This window comes from Falco peregrinus, chromosome 6 (genome assembly GCF_023634155.1).
Source record: "Falco peregrinus isolate bFalPer1 chromosome 6, bFalPer1.pri, whole genome shotgun sequence".
Classification (NCBI taxonomy): Eukaryota; Metazoa; Chordata; class Aves; order Falconiformes; family Falconidae; genus Falco; species Falco peregrinus.
The window spans coordinates 70,407,874-70,424,837 of record NC_073726.1 but is presented as its reverse complement, the minus strand read 5'-3'; the positions used below and the strand labels follow the sequence as shown (position 1 = coordinate 70,424,837).

At 48.0% G+C, this 16,964-nt stretch overlaps 1 protein-coding gene across 3 annotated transcripts in view; it reads right to left on the bottom strand.

Moving 5' to 3' along the window:
* The window catches only part of LOC101917222 (chromatin remodeling regulator CECR2), a 102,565-nt gene that overhangs the window by 25,506 nt on the left and 60,095 nt on the right, over positions 1 to 16,964 (bottom strand). For 2 of the 3 annotated variants that reach the window (XM_055808240.1, XM_027782824.2), the window contains exons 3-8: positions 6,048 to 6,231; positions 5,163 to 5,302; positions 4,530 to 4,634; positions 3,881 to 3,930; positions 1,363 to 1,532; positions 537 to 614 (exon numbers count right to left, since the gene is read on the bottom strand). In XM_055808240.1, coding sequence (XP_055664215.1) covers positions 537 to 614; positions 1,363 to 1,532; positions 3,881 to 3,930; positions 4,530 to 4,634; positions 5,163 to 5,302; positions 6,048 to 6,231 — 727 coding nt within the window. The remainder of the gene's footprint in view (positions 1 to 536; positions 615 to 1,362; positions 1,533 to 3,880; positions 3,931 to 4,529; positions 4,635 to 5,162; positions 5,303 to 6,047; positions 6,232 to 16,964) is intronic. The other variant, XM_055808241.1, reaches the window with a different exon arrangement.

The window sequence follows — 16,964 nt, the reverse complement described above, 5'->3', positions numbered from 1 at the left end:
TGATAAGCATTTCTTTAAGCAGTCTAAATTGTGACTTCCAATTCCAGCTGACCCCCTCCTAGCTCTGCTCTGCACTGCATCAGTCATTCTTCTCTCCCTCTGCACTATCTACACCCTCATGTGTTTGCAGCCTCACGTTTTCCCCTTGGCTGAATTTCTGTCATTTCCCTTTGTAAGCCGGTTCTTCTAGCCCTCTCATCCTTCTTCAACTTTTCTTTGAACTGCCTCGAATGTGCCAGCACTTTCATTGAAGTGGAATTCCCCAGACTGAGCGCAGATTTCCATATGCAGCTGCACCGGGGTCTGTGGCGAGGCCGGTTACCTCTGCGATCCAGAGGGCAGCACCTCCCTGCTCGCCATAGAAACCCCGAGTGTCAGCCTGCCTTTGACGGGCATTACCACCCATCTCTCTTTCAGCACAAACACTTTCAAACGACTCCTTCTCACTGAATAGCGATGCTGCGGTTTATTTTTTCCCCCAGGAGGCATCTGCTCTCGCCTCCCTCTGTCATCCTCCCCCTCGCACCCCCCCTCACCTCCTGCTTGATTGGTTTGATGGGCTGATGGTCAGACATCCACCTGGGAGAAAACTCTGTCCGCTGCAGACGCTTCTCCTGAAACAGGGTCGAGAATTGAGGGAAGGAAAAAGAGAGTGGAGGAAATTAGGGCACATTGGTGATACTGGCAGGAGAAACTCTGGGGGCTAGAAGTGACCATGAAATCCCTATTAGCTTTACAAGGGTAGCAAACAAGCACACTGAACTCAGCCCAAGAACATCGTGCTGACTGCAGAGCCCATTTTACAAAGCCATCTAGCCAAATGATCACGTTGCAAATCTGTCTCACCTGAAAACATTCAGTTGATGGACAATGCCCTTCGGAGTTTCAGGGCTCTGACACACCAGCTCAAGCAGACTTAGCTAGGACAGCTAAAGCAGCCATCAGCCCCTTCAGCAAAGACCGCTGAGAAATGGCAGTAAAAGTGGAATCACAGGCAGTTTGCATAGAAAAGCTAGGCTGTAAATCGCAGCAGTTCAAAAGCAGACAGAGATTCCCCGCTAGCAGAAAAGGGACACGGAACACGGCTGAAGACAGTAACCCCTTCAGCCATCCTACCTATGCTGCCATACAATCATGAACCAGATCCTTAAGTATCGACTGTAGCCCTGCCACTCCACGGGGAGAGCCTTGCTCCCCGTACACAAGCTGAACAGCCCCTGCATCCACAACACTTGCAGGTTGGAGGTGGGGGGAGCAGGATGGGGTGACAGGCTGCCTGGGTTTAGCTCTCCTTCAGTCAGCAAACGTCCATGCTCTTGGAAGCGGTCAAAGAGAGGTAAACAGGATATCATGTCTCCTCACCTTCTGTGCAATCATGTTGCAGATCTCCGGCAGGAAGTCTTCACTCAGGAGTTTGTAGAGCTGCCGCTCTCTAAGGGAAGTCCTCTCTCTGAAGCTCTCTGTGACCTGCCTCCACTCCTCTTCCGTCTGACACAGCAGCCACCATGTCCCACGGCCAGGCCCTTGGGACCCTTCAACAACATGAAAGATGTTATCTCCACAGCAGTTATGACTAACAACTTCTCTTTATTCCTCCTCAGGGTTCAGGAAGAGCAAAAAATATTGCCAATGGCCACTGTTATGGGAAACATGCTCTTTGCCACAGACCCAAAGCTCTCTTCATCCACCAGAAGCACTGCTTCCTCCCCTACAGACACTGAAACTGATGCCAAGATACAAAGGAAGTACACAGGTGAAGAAATAACGGTGGCACTTTGCAACACACAGGTAGTATGACATCCCTGTAGCAAGCCTCCATTCCAGTTATGAAGGACCAGAGAAAAGGATTTAGTTTGTTTCTTGTAATGGAGGCTGTCAGCCAGAGCAGGACATACATAAGGCAATGTAAATGTCTGGTTTAGTCTGGCAGCAGAATAAAACCATTAAAAATTAACGTTATTTGAAACAAGCACATTTTTTTCTGGGTTTTTTTTTTGGTAGCATTGCAAACCTTTGCTGCGGTGAATAAATCCTCCCATTCTCCCTAACGAATCATTTTGTTTGCAGGCACTTGAAAGAACAGAAGAGGAAGTGAAAGATGGGGTTCATCGGGCTGCCAGATGAGGGGGAAGTTCCAAAAGTTCACATTCCATCCCTGCTTGATCCAGAGTGGGATCTGAAGCAGATCACCCACTGCTCTGAAGCATGTCCCAACTACCAAGACACTCTGAGCTATTCCGCCTTGTGTGAAACATTTGAATATTAATTGCAGAGGAAAGACTCTCTTGCATGGTGGTTGGAACACCCATCTGGACAGGGGGAATGTGGTTCCTGCTCTGTAAATGTTTGCACAGAGCAGAGAAGCCTCAAGGGTTGCAACTTGCATGCTTTTGCCCTGGGATTCTCTCTAAGCAGAAAAGGTTGTGGGCCAGTTTTGGGGAGGGGGAAGACGTTGGTTCAAACCCCTTCAAGACTGAGTGGTTCTCAGCTCCCTCTGGACTTTTCCAGAGCTAACCACTGGCTACTGGAAAGAAAGCAATGTCACACCCCTACTGGCAGATGTCATGCAGCTTCTCACCGCATTTTCAAGCAAATTAACTATGAAAAAAATACAGAAGCAAAAAACAAAACCCCTTTCTCTCTGAACCCAACTCTGGGCCCTTTTGTAGCCATGAGCTGCCAGTGGCTCTGGCATGCAAGCTATCAGGTTGCCCCAGGACGACTGGAAAGCTGCAACCTCCTTCCAGCCACCTGCCCTCTGTCAGAAACCTCCCTGCCACAACAGTGGCACAAAGTGAGCGTGTGCTAGCCTCAGGTCACAGGCCAGCCTACAGCTTAACCCACCCTTGGCTTCAGCTCAAATTAATGCACTGGGGACTGGTAACCAAGGTGGTGAAGGATCAACCATGTGCTGGTTTCTCCTGCCCTGGCTAGGCGAAGCCATCCCCTGCTCACCCGCAGCAGGGAGCTTACCTGCACAATGCCCCCAGAGCCTGCACCCTTGTTTACCCTTCCCTTGCCAGCTGCCTATGGGGGACTTGTTTCAATAGCAGCCAGGACTGAAGCACTGTTTTGTGCCACCAGAAGATTACTCTGAAGTGACACAATTTGCTGGAAGACAATGATGTGATAAAACCCCCATCGCGTCATGCGCATCGCTCCAGCTCTGCCACCCTGCTCGGGAGCAGCCACCAGGAAATCTGAAGACAAAGGGTGAAGGAAGGAGGCATAGGAAAGACAATGCCACCCTCGCCTTTTATTGTGGGGCAACAAGCAGGCTGAGCCCCTGGGTTATATGGAAGCCAATGGATCCACATGTATGACAAATGAGTCCCAGCTCCCTTGAACTCACTTTCACATTATGTTGCCAACTCGCTTATTCTGCTTGTCTTGTTAACCCTTAGGTGGGTATCCCCAAGACATCATTTACTGAGCTCAGCCACCCAACCAATGGTAAGGATAATGAAAAAGGTTCTTCCTTCCCTCTCTTGGCATCACTGACACCACTCTCTTCCCAGTCGGAAAAAACACACCTGCTACAAACAGGGGCTTGCATTCACCTCATTGCCGTAAGAGCAAGAGCCGTTCACAGCCTATTTCCATCAACTTCAGCGAGTAGGTGGGCCCCCAAGGCCTGGTGTAACCCAATAGGTTAGGTTTCTTCATCCCAAACTAATTCACAATAAGACAGGAAGCCTGTAGGTGCCCAGGCTCCCAAGCTGGAAGGCACTCTGTAACGCCAACCCCTCCTTCCAAACTCTGTCCCAGCCACCGGCAGAAAGACTCTCCCATTCCTGAGGAAGGCATCTCTCTGGGCGTTGATAATTTAAGAGCCATGTTAGCTGCTTGTATCAACCCTGACCCCGCGAAATCTCTTTACCATTTCTTATCTGAGTCTCATGGATTATCAAGTTCTCTTCTGCCTTCTCCCTACCAAAAAAGAAAGAGAAGTGATACAATAAATACATTACTTCACATCACTGAAATGCAGCTGCTTCTGAGGAGAAGAATGGGGGACACAGCAACTATTCAATGCACAGCAAAACCATGAAAAAAACACCATACAGAACACACGTTCGAGATATATTTTCACATAAATATTTATCGGAGCTTCTTAAAATTTTGTGAAGTGAAGGGTCCAGGCTGGAGTTTGGCAAGGACAGTACTTAAATTCTTAGAGGAAGCATCCCAAAATCTATACTCGCTCAAGTGGCCAGGAGTTTTGGCTTCAAGCATTCTTTATCAGACACACATCCCCTAGCATTGCAAGGAGGAACTACATCTGAAGTGAGGTGGTTGGAAGAGTGATACCCACTGTTTCACCAAACTTGGCTTCCAGCTCAGTCAGAATTTTCTTTGGAGAGCGATCAAAGCATCCACCAAGTCTGAGCTTGCTTCGCTTCAGAGATGCATTGAAATTATGGCTGCATGGTATATACATACTTATTGGGGGAACCCCAGAAGTACATTATACTTCCCTCTGGGAACATATGCATTTTACATCTATTGCAGGAACAACCTTTCCATACCTCAGCAGATTTTCCTCCATTAGTTTTTTCCGCTTTGGGGGTCGCCCTCGTCTCTTGCCCGTTTTCCCAGGAACATTTGGGGTGTTTGTCGGGCCCCCACATCCCCTGCGAAATGGCAAAACCACCATGAAATATCTGCTGAGCAAAGGAACTGTGGCTGGCAGGATGGGAGAAGGGCAGGGAAATCAGAACAGCTGCTAGGAACCCAACCAAAGGAGGGATTAAATCAGAGCAGCAAGCAGCAACGGGACGGGGAGGGGAGGAGAGGAGGGATTCCCACTGGCTGGGAGCCTGATCTGGGAGCCGCCGGCACGGTGCGGGGCAGACGGGGAGGAATGCAGTGGGGTAGGCAGCATCGCTCCCACAGCAGGCTCTCCTGGTGCCACAAAGGCTGCAGGCTGGCTCTGACACAATGCACGACGTGGGGCAGCTCGCAGTCTGCTTGGCAACTCCAGTCTCGCCCCACACTGCCCCAGCCCTCTCCCAGGCCCCCCCGGAGATGCTGCACGCTCCCCCCTGCTGCCCTCCAACACAACAGCCGTCAGGCGGAGTCCCCTCCAGCCAGGCTGGCTGTGCCATCCCCCCCGTCACCCCCTGCACCCAGACACGGGGGGAATGTGTGGGGGCTGTTACCTGTCTGGAGCCAGCTCTCCGTTGGTTTTCCCCTGCACCGGGTCCTCCTTGTACATCCGCGTGCCATAGAAGTACCAATACAGGGCACCACTGCTGTCCTCACCTAGCGGCTCCACGCGGAGGCTGTCAGCATCCAAGCCCTGCGCCCGCCGGGAGCCCCCCGCCAGACAGTGACAAGTTGAAAAGCAGCCACATTGTCACACAAAACATGATGACACCCCTCCACAAATATCTCCCTCCCTCCTCCCCTCCCACCATGCCACAGCAGCAGTACAGCTGCTCCTCCGGGCTGAGCTGGGAAAATGTTACTCCAGGGGGAAAGCGACGTTTGCTCCCTGTCCAGGGAGGGATTTAGATTGGCATCTCTAATTTGAATGGCCTCTCTCATTTTAACATTTCATCTCTGGTGCTCCTGACAGGGAAGGTCTAATTAGTGCTGGCGACAGTCACACACAGCCCTGAGAAGCTCCCTCCCCACCCCCACCCTTCCCCCAGCTCCCCCAGTACACTTCACCCCCATCCTTTCATCTCACACCATCCCTCAGCAAGGCAGTCTCGGCTCTCACAGCCCTGCCATTACCACTGGAGCATCTCCAAATTCACTCTTTGCAGGAAGAGCAGCCAATGAAGCCAATTTTCTTAGTTGCCCCCACGTTATGAATATATCCACACAGGACAAGGGCCCCAGGAGCAGTCCTGAGTGCTTGCTTCGCATCCTCTGCGAGGCAGGGGAGGAGATGGGGAGCTGCTGACCCACTGCACTGCCACCGATTAGTAGGCCTTAAAATACACTTGGTAGCATCAACCCTTCTCTTCCCAGGAAAAGCTGAGCTGGCTCAGCTCTTGCGGCCACACAGTTTCCCTCAGCCCTGCTGCCCAAAGCACCTTGAGGAGGTCAAAGACATCATCTGCATCAAGGCGGTAGTCACAGAGGCGGTGCAGGATCTCTACCCGGGTGCGCAGGGGCAGCTCCTGGAAGGTGGACTCCCGCAAGGGGTTGGGTTTCCCTTCCTCCAGCTCCCAGCGGTAGTTGATGATGTCCTCCAGGTAGCTGTGAAACGTCTGGGATCTAGCCAAGGAAACAAAGTCCCACACACTTACTGTAGTTTGCCATGCCAGAAACACCAGGTGCAACCAAGCAACTCGAACAAGCACAACACAGAGACAGCTAACACAGGAAAACCGTGCCCCGCAGCAGCTATGGTTAGGTGCAGCTCTGTAACTCAGGTTCCCAAAACACAGCAATTTCATTGCAACACCATGGGATTTCACGCTATACACATACAGCTTGCAGGACTCTGCTACTGTTGTTTCTTTCCAAGCTGAAAGAACAAACTAACTAGGATGCCAACTCAGCCTTGAAATTTTCCATAGCTGATCGTCTCCTCCTGGCTTTACTGCTGTATGCTTCCCATACTCCTGTTGCGGCCCCTATTCTCTTCTCCCTCCATACCCAAAGGTGCTGCCACTTTCTGCCTGTTCCTCCACCAGTGGCTCTAGCAGGACATCTGCACAGTCCCGTTAATGCATGTGGCTGGACCCCTGCAACACAACAAGGCTCATTCCGAACACGAGTGTATCTCCCAAACAGGATTCAGCTCAGTCTACTCTAGTCTCCCCGATGATCAAGCTGAACACTCAAGCTTTATCATAAACTTTGCTACTAAAACAATCTTGCTCATTTTCTAGTTGGGCCACTTTAAGCCTCCTTTTTGTTCCCAGCAGTTCATCATATAGCCCAAGGAAATGCACATTTCTTACCCTCATCTGGCATTGAGGCTAAACGTCCCCATCTAACAGGTTAGATTGCTGCTTAAGGCTAAAAGAACTCCTGTTTATATTTTAATGAGACTTAAGTCCTTATTTCGACTGCTGAAAATTTCAGAGGAGGGACTGAAAAAGGGCTGGCAGGGCCACCTGTCCCTAAATACAAAACTTTCTTAAGATCAGTCCATATCACTTTGAGTCCTGAGACTTGCCAGGCTCTCTCACAGCCTGCTCAAGTTGTGTACCCTAAGCACAGCAAAGGGGGACCCTTCCATGGCCCAGTCATTCTTGCACACACGGGAAGTCCATATGCCAGCAAGAACACCACTGGGTACACATTCCCACCAGCTCTCAAAAAGGCAGCTCAACTTGATAGGTTTTTGGCACAAACAGATTACTCTATATGATTAATGGAACCGTGCCAGTGCTACAGAATTGCATTTGCCTGAGAAATTGCTAACTACTACAAAACCTATTATTTTTTAACAAAGAGACAGAGGAGTGCAATCCAGCTGAAGAAAGATCATTAAAAGTCAACAAGAAGTTAGCTATTAGGCTGGGGGCTTCACGTGTTCGGTGAAGACCGGACGCCTTTGCAAGGACCATGACTGGACAGTGACTGCAAGAGCGAAGGAACAGATGCCACACGATTCCCCAAGCCATGTCCACCTGGCAGCATTCCCCTTCCTCCTTCAGTGGAGAGAAGTTGATGCTACCACCCTGCAGATCACTCCCCAGCAGTCTGCTGCTTTCTGACGTCAAACGCAAGCTGACCTCCCAGAGACAAATCCTCTCACGGTATGAGTGTTACCAGCCCTCCGGTTGTATGTAACAGGAGATGCTTGAATGCACCTGGATCGAGTGCCTTCTGCAGCCTGGTGTTTTCTCTTTTCTGCATGACATGAGCAACGCATTGGTATTTCCAAGTATCATTGTTTTGCCCCACCAATATAAGCAATCAAGTGCAACTTGAAACAGTCCCCTATGCTGACGAAGTTCAGTCGACAAAGGACTGGCTGTTTTATGAAATTATTTCTGTGCTGCCTCAAGTACTAATTTTAGGGTAAAAGCTACAGCAACTATCCTTTTTCAAAACGAACTATTCAGTGCACAGTACACCCACCTGAAGTAGCTCTGCATTCCCACAGTGTCTTCCTTATATACCTCGAGACCCAATCCAATCTCCAGCTAAGACTTCAAAGTATGACACTGGATTCTCTTCACAGACTTTTTATCTTTAAAAGTGCTATTTGATCACACACTGCTTAAATGTTAGATATTTACTGAAGCCATTGGATTAAAACAAAAAAAAAAAAGACAGACAGATTTGACTAGCTTTCAGAACAGAAACAGTGATGAGAACATCCTTTCCTGAAAGGAAAGCAATACCCGTATTTGGATGCTTAGTCCATTGCAGATGGGGAATGACTGTAAGCTCTCAGAGAGCATCTGAGTTCCAGCCCCATGATGTCAGTTGTTCAACTCTCTCAGAGCTCAAGGCAGAACATTATTTTATCAGATCTGACACAGAGGCTCTGGCTATTTCCAATAAAATTGACTGAAAAAAACAGTTTCCCTAAGATCCTGTGAAACTAGTGGGTGACGTGGGATGCCAAGAAGAAGCAAAAAAAGTAACAGGGTTTTACCTACTCCTATGTTTCTGGTTATTTTATTTCCCTAACTAAATAAAGGGAAAGGCATGGAGCAGACACTTGCACCAGTTGCATGAGTTCACTTATCTTGCTCTACCATTCTGGCTGCTCTCAAAGAAAATTGATCCAGGAAGCCCCTCAATTCCAGAAGATCATCTGAAATCTCTGCCTATGTAACTCTCATTCCCCTTGGGGACTGGCTCTGTTGACTTAACCAATTTGGTTTGAGTTTGACTTTCACATAAGTGGCTAACACTAGAAATTTCCGTCATCCACCCAGTGTTCGATACATTACAAGCTCTGTTCTCAAGAGTACTTTGAGTTCCTACCCCCATCAATTTTCAAAGACAGCTACTGTGCATTTGTCGCTTTGAATAACGATAGAAATGAAAACCAGAGATGGGAACCAGATGTCTCAAGGCATTCCCAGTCACTCTCAATCTTACCCAATTTATATTTTCCCTCTTAATGGGGGCCGGCCTCTTTTCTCCAGACAAATCTGAGGTGCTCGTCTTCAACCTGTCTGCCACACCTATGGTTAGCCTCACTTAGCCTGTCTCTATTAAATTTCCCTTTGAAAAAGGTTTCTGAAACATCCCCCTTGGTTTGGAGAAGAAAATCTGCAGGGAGCACAGCAATCTGTGAGAACCCTGCCCTTGGAGTTCTTCCCCACACAAAGCAGAAATGCTCAGGACTAACTGTTCATTCAGCATTATCCATAAAATACAAACCCAAGAATCAGACAGACAGGGTCCAGGTGTGGAAAGACCTGGATGCAGTCTCTCAAACACCCTTTTTTCAAGCTTACTAATAGGACAGTGATACACCTGCAGGTGTGGCAAGTCCTACAGAGCCTCTGCTGCAGTTAAGAACCTCCAAAAACCCTTTTGTAGGTGGGAAGAAGGCAGCAAGGAGATCACTGAGCTGAGAAAGGTGTATCTCTTCTCCTGAGGTTCTCAGCATCACTGAGACTTGTAAAAACACTCAACCAACAGAGGCAATGTTAGGTCAGCAAAGTCCTTTCTCTACAAATCAGAGTATTCCCAAGGAGGATGAACTGGTACATGGACACACGTATCCAAAGGAAAAACAACTCTCTCCTGAAAGTACATTGGGGGTCCTAGAAACAATTTACAAAAAAGTCTGGGACCATGGGCCACGACTGTCACGCACATCTCAACCACTTCTACTTCCCCCCTGCTGTACAGCACAAGCTTCTTCCATACAGCTCATTAACCAAGGAAAAGTATTACAGAATTCACCTACAAGAGTTCAGAAAAGTTACCTCAGAGTATTCTGTAACTGTAAAACTTCAGCCTTCCCACTGACTTTCTTTCCACCCCAAATTCACTAGCACCATTAATATCACAGAAAACTGAGACAAACTTTCCCTCCCTTGTCACAACACTGCTTACTTTGCAGTTGCCACCCGATGTACAAAGCAATTTGGACAGCTGTAGGGGGGAAGTGGTGGAATAGTACATGTGTTTCTATGTGGTACATCCCATATGGATGATGCAGGTGATTTCTTGCGAGCCCAATGCAGTTCTTAGCCTTGTCCCTGGCTTTGCTCTAAAACCCCAGTGTCGTTATCAGCGGTCCCTACCTTTTCCTGCAATGATTAGAAAGGAGGTCAAAGCTGAATCGCACCTGTGGCTTGAAGTTTTAATCATACATTGTGGACCTCTACATACACGAAAGGAAATCTGGGGCACAGGGAAGGATGCAACCTAGCACATCGGTGTCAAAGGGGAGGAATAGCAGGAGACAATCCACAAGAGCACCAGCCAGGTTGCAGCTCAAGTTGCCTGTGACCTTTAGGAGCAGCTGCAAAAAAATCAGGGCATAAAGAAGACAAGCCGAAGGAGGGGCTCCTCTCCAACATGGGTATCCGCGTCCAGAACAGTCAGAGAAATGATACACCCCCTGAGAGCTCAGCGCCGCAGCCCGGCCATCTGCTGCCCGGCTGCCTCCCAAAGAGGGAGGTTTCTCTGTGCTCCAGGAGAGGGGAGCTGAGGACTCCTCCCCCCGCCTGGCGATCCCAGATCCCAATCCTCCCAATCCGGCAGTCTGCCTGCGCCCTGGCTTCCCCTGCCTGCGGAAGAGGCACCCTGCCCATCGCCTGGGCTGTTATCCTGCAGGGCCAGGCGCGCTCGTCACTCTGCCCAGCTTCCCAGGCGGGCTCCTTTGGGGACCTCTGGAAGAGAGGGTGAATATTTTGCAGGGTTGATGGGATATATGGAAAAATTTGGTTGGAGCTTCTGGTGTGCACACTTGGAAGGGAACAGCTGCACCTACAGACCCCAGCCCCACAGGCACCCTGTAGGGCAAACTCAATGTGAAATTCCTTCTAAGTGAGCCCAGCGCCATTGGGGGTGGAATTACGCATACACACACACACACTTTTTTTATCCTCATGCCCAAAGGAAGCAGAGCCACTTGTGCTTTTAAAGTCTCCAAAGTAAATCAAATCTTGGCTGGGAAACTGTAAACAAAATCAAGCCAAACAAACAAAAGCAAAACCAAACACTGATTCAGTAAGAGAGTCCCCTTGTCAATCTGCACTTCCCACAGGCAGGGTGCCATGGCCCGAGTGTGGAATTACTGTCACAGCACACTTTCCTATCGGGTCTATTGCTGCCAATTCTGTTATGGGTACCCCCTCTCCACTCTCCTTAAAAAAAAAACCTAACACACACACCCCCCCAGCACCCCCCCTTTCCCCAGCTACAGGAGCAAATACTGGATTAAAAGAAACATTAGGGTAAGGAGCTGGAAATACTGGAGACAAAAATCTTTCAGCAATGCTCAGATACTGCTGGCACACACAAATAAGCCTTCAGAAAGTTCAGATGCCAAATCATTGCCTGGACCTACTAGCTAGAATATCTATCATGTTGACAATGTTTTAAGTCTCTTGTTTCATTTAATTTACAAAATGCAACAGAAGAGTAAATACTGGAATGCTCTTGATCTAAAACTGCTGGGAAAATGGCAAGTCTGACCTATGTCTAATCCCAGACTGTATATTGTTCTGTACTTGAGATTAAAACCAAGAACCCTGACAAAACCAGAGGACAACAGAGAGCAGGAAAAACGACAGACCTCCTCCACCTCCTGCCCAGGAGTAGTATGTGGGAGGACCATGGAAAATAAGACTGGGGGAGCTCAGCGTTTCCCTCAAAGACTGTTTAAACAGGAATATAATTACTCTCGCAGTTCCTTTTAAAGAGTTAACCAGTAAGAAAAATAACAGAGGTGATACTTTTGCCTGGCAAAAGCTTTAAAAGCTGAAAAAGACTTGGATTTCCTCATCCACCCAGCACAAGCACTGCTTTTACAAGGTTCTCAGTACTAAATGAAAAAAAGACTTCTCAAGCATCTAATTCACAGCATACAACAGAACTGGTTTTGCCTCTGTGATCACTCCAGTTAAAAGAAACAACAAAAAAAATCAAGGTCTTCTCAGAACAGATGTTTTATCATGGAATTAATTTTATGGACTGGAGATATTTCACCTTATGGGCTGGCACCTTTTAAGTTTTGAATTGGCAAAAAGGCACCAGCTTGGTGTTGGGAGTCACTCAGGTGTTAATGAGAGCATTAACTGACAGATGGCATTCAAGATATTTCTCCCCTCTCCAATGAAGACAGCTTCTTTGCTACAGCAGAGATCAGGAAAGCTTAATTCTTAACAAGCATACAATGCTTTGGCACAAAGGCAAGCCCTCTAGAAGGTAATGGGAAGGATTCAGGGTTTGCTGGGATGACCTCAGTCAAACATCATTAACAGGGTCAGGAGAAGCAAAGCCTATTTCAGAAGGAAAAAAAAATAATGTAAGGGCCCCCATGATCAATCTATCGTGGCTTGTCAGAAAGAGAAAGCTTAGGCTGACCTTAGAAGCAATATGAGTTACTACTACCAGCCTGACCTTGAGCTCTCATGTAACAATGGAGACTTTTTTTTTTTTACTGTATTAATGAGCTTTCTTATCTGAGGTGGAGGAGGAAGCCTTATGGACCAGCTTGTACTTCACCTTCAAACAATTTACCCTACTGAGAAACTAAGTCAGGCATGATGCAGGGGAAAAAAAGACACTAACCCATCCTTCTGGGGGAGAAAAGGGCCAGGTGGGTATATTCCCCATTTTCTTCCAAGCCCTCTGTGTGCTGCTCACTCAGGTGTGCAAGCCAACAGAAAGCACACATTCCTCAGACCATGAGCCAACTTGTCAGCAGGGCATTCAGACTAGCAAAGGCTCAAGGGCAGCAAACACCTTGAAGAGTCTCTCCTCAAAACACTTCACTGTGGCAGAGCAAAATGACCAAGAAGCTGGAGATGCAGGAATCATGACCTTAAGCTTTAACAACCACATTTCGTTTCCAATTCAGCTAGCAGCGCCATTAACCGCACCACTGTTCTGCACCACTGGTGCGGACAGACTTCATGAACTCCAGCCAGGAACACTCTCAAGCGAAGTAGTAACTCCTGGCCACACCAAACTGGAGACAGACCTCAGCAAGGTCCATCCCTGGCAGAGCCCTAGTGATGGAGGAAACAAACACCCAGGCTCATCCTGCTTTGCAGTGCCCTCTCTCTTTTGATTCATGCCTGGAGAAAACCACCTGCCCTACAAGTGGCTGTGAACAAAAGGAGGATAGCTGACATGAACAGACCCTGAAACAGACCACAAAATGGGGAGGGGGAGAGGGATACAATCTAACTGGACTGATCAAAGCTCCAGAGTGAAGTCTCTCTTCCTAGAGTCAGAAAGACAGCAGAGATTGCTGGAGTACAAGACCATCACCAAGCATGTACAGGCCTGCCTCTTGTCTTTCACTGCTAGCTAGAACTACTTTTCTGAATGCAGACATTGCCCAAACCTCAAGTAATTCTGTGACTTACCTGTGTGGCCATCAGGAGCACTGGGAGGCAAGGGGAGGAAAAAGACACCTGAAGAGTCAAGGGGTGGATTGCACTGAGCGTGACAATGACCTTTGTTTTCACTGTTGCTGAACAGGGGAAGACATTCTTGCTACACTACAACCACGGTTTTGTTTCAAAGCATAAGGACAAAAAAACACCCAAAACTGGTTAGTAAATGTTAATGTAGCTGTAGCTCTTCTCTAAAGTAGTCTGGTCTAACTCCCGGATTTGGCAGTCTGAAACATGAGTGATAGAGGTTTCCACATCCATGAAAGATCCACCCAAGTCTTCCACAGAGGTAAAGGACAGCAGAGTAATTTCAGCACCCTAGCAATTCCTGTTCCCTGCCCCTCACTTGTCCACCCCATAAGTTGTTTCCAGAGCTCAACTGTGGCACCGAGACCACCCCCAAGAATATGCCGAAGAGATGCTTAGAGAAGACATCAGGCTTCTGGACCTCTCCTCCAACATGACAACATGAAGTCAGGACAGGAGTTTCTCCAGCAGAAGGGCTGCTTCATCTTGCTAAGGAAATCTAATTTACATGGTTAGATGCCAGGGAATTCATTGCCTTCCCAGCTAAACTCCTGAAGTGTTCATGTTTAGGAGAGGGGGGAAAAAAATCAGCTAAGCAAAGCCAAAGCTGTCATCAGCTAAGAATACTCCACTCCTGCTCCCTCTGTCTTCCTCCATCTTACCTCGAGTGATCTTCCATACAATAAAAACTGGGGAAGCTGGAAGGGGAGCTGGCAGATATGCTGTATCCCACAGAGAAGCAGAATAGGAACAGCTATGGAGCGAGGCAGTGTCTCCAGGGAGGCTGAGAGAATGGAGAGCTGATGTGGGCTGTCTAGTCTAATAAGGGATCACACCGCAGGAGCATGTGCTGGCTTGACAGAAGCAAGTGCAGCCACTTAACCTGGGTATGACAGCTGAAGTGGGAGTGTTACTTTGCTACCCCCCAAAAAAGGAAGAGCATGAAGCAAGAAGGGGAAGCCACAAGGTTACCACAGCTGCCCACCCTTTAGGCAGGTTCCAGGTCCAGAACCTCCAGGAGGTTCTCAGTCCAAGTGCAGACTTCTCCCCCCAGCCACGGTGGAAAAAGTTTCCAGCTTGGGCTCTTTAGCACTACCAGACCACACTCACCAACTCTTGAATTAGATGGAGATGCCTTTTTACCTGCTGTGAGCTGTTATGTGCTGCCTTCCACCCCTTTTCCATCACACAAGGAACAGGAGGCTGCAAGTCCACCCTCCAAAAGGAGGCACCAGCTGTAGGGACTGAACTCATCATGCATGCCTGTGTGGCACAAGGCCATGCTCTGATCTTCCCCAGCTGCCTATGGTCAATGCAGCTCCTGTGATTTGGCTTTTATCTAGCAACCACCCCACACATGACATAGCTACTGGGGGCGACTTGTTTGTTATTTTACTGAGAGAAGGCAGAAAAGCAGCTGAGATACCAGCACAGATACAGCACTGTCCCGCATTGGCCTCTTCTGAAAAGACTCTTCCCTTAGGCTGGCAAATGCCAGGGACAGGCAGGAGGAGTGCTGAGATAAGTGTCTATTTGATCTGCTCTCCCCCATTTACCCTGGCTCTTTCACTGCTTTATGTTCACAAAACGCCAAGGCAGCTAATCAGTGCTCTGTGACCCCTGTTAATTGGGCTGTGTGAGAGAAAAGCAGCACCGGCAGGAGAAATCACACATACCTGTTACTTTGAACTGTCCTGTCATTGTCTGTCTCCCTGCTTGCAGGCGCTCCAAGCACCCTTCTGTGAGCCAGGGCTGCTCTATTTTCGTCACCACCTCCAGGATCAGCAGGAGGGGCCACAAGTGTTTTCTATGGTTGTCCTACCTCTAACACCTCAAAGTACAGGGAGGCAACAAAGAGGCACGCTGTTGCTTCTCCTTCTGTGTGAGAAGGTGAAAGTGATTTTTGGTGAAGGAAATGCAATCTGAAAGCACTGATGGCCCTCCTTCCACCTACACCCAGCTGCTCCTCACTGCCCTTATCTGCCTCTCTGCTGCTCCCCCTCTCCGTCTCCATCATGATACCAGGAAGCAGTAAGCAGATGCCCAGCATCCATCTCCCCATCTCAAGAGACCAGCAGTCTATCTGGCCAAGTAAGCCACTGCAAGAAAGCAAGTGGTGCAGAGATGTGAAGCATTGGATGAAAGAGGTTGAATTTGCCAAGCCTGGTGGATCATGCAGTACTTGGAGGGTGAGGAAGACACATATGGTTAACTAGATGCACACTGAGTCTGTATTTGATTTTTAGGTAGGAGCAAGGGCTGCTTGCATGTTTTTGTTGTTTGATTAAGGAAAGGAAGAAATAGGAATATGAACAGCAATAAAACCAGAGCAGCCAGAAACACCCCAAACAACAGCTAAAGGTGTCTGGTGCCAAAGGAAGGGAAAGTCCTGGCGGCAAAGGGGACGGGCAGGAGGATGCGTACGCTGCCCAGACAGATTCAGAGAACATTAATGGGACTAAAATGAAACTTAAAATGTGATGACTGTCAGTTTTTCAATGCTAGCTCAACCCTTCCTTCAAACTCAGTAAGTCTCTGCACAGTCTCCATGACGGGAAGATCTGTGCTATCAGAGCATGCAGCATTTTGGGGCAGTGGCACGGACAGAGAAGCAGGAACCCCCTCCCCCACTACTGATGCTGCAATTTGAGTGAAAATTGATAATGACAAATCAATGGGTTGGATAACTGGATTAAAAAGGGGGGGAAATAATTCTGCTAAAAGATCCTGGAACATCACTGTGGTGAGCAAACAGTATAGCTACATATGTTTGTAAAAACATTAATTAAGGTAGCAATAGGTGAACGGAAAGGATTATTTACCTTGAATGAATACAAAGAAGAGATGATTTGAGACAATTTTAAAAATTGTCTTTTTCCTTAATTATAACTGCATAAATACGATTAATCAAGTGATTATGCTATTTTCTACGGGCATTTTTGGGTTTGACTCGGATGACCACGTCCACACCGAAGGTGTGTTTAAATATACCTACCCGGCTTTGCCAGCATATAAACCCCACAGATACTCTGTACTTCACCATTTATTCAATTTTACGTTTAAGATACTGTAACAAATCAGATGCAGTAACAAATCAGTTGCCTTCAGTGTGATGTACGATCCATGGGAGCAGTAAGAGGAGGTTTAAACTCCAAGAACAAACAGGTCTGTCATCAGCCACTAACATGTATTTGTCTACCTACCATCATGTTCAGACATGTGCTACAGCTCCAGCATAGAGGAAACCAGGTGACATTGCAGCTACTTTTTCTCTTCTTGCCTATAAATAGAGACTACAGTTCTTTGAGATATGGCTGAAATTGTAAAATACTGTGTATCTGGAAATATATAGGAATCTCCAGAAGATTCCTGGTAAGATGGTCTGTCAGATATCCTGCTATCTGAGTGGGAAGAAGAGTT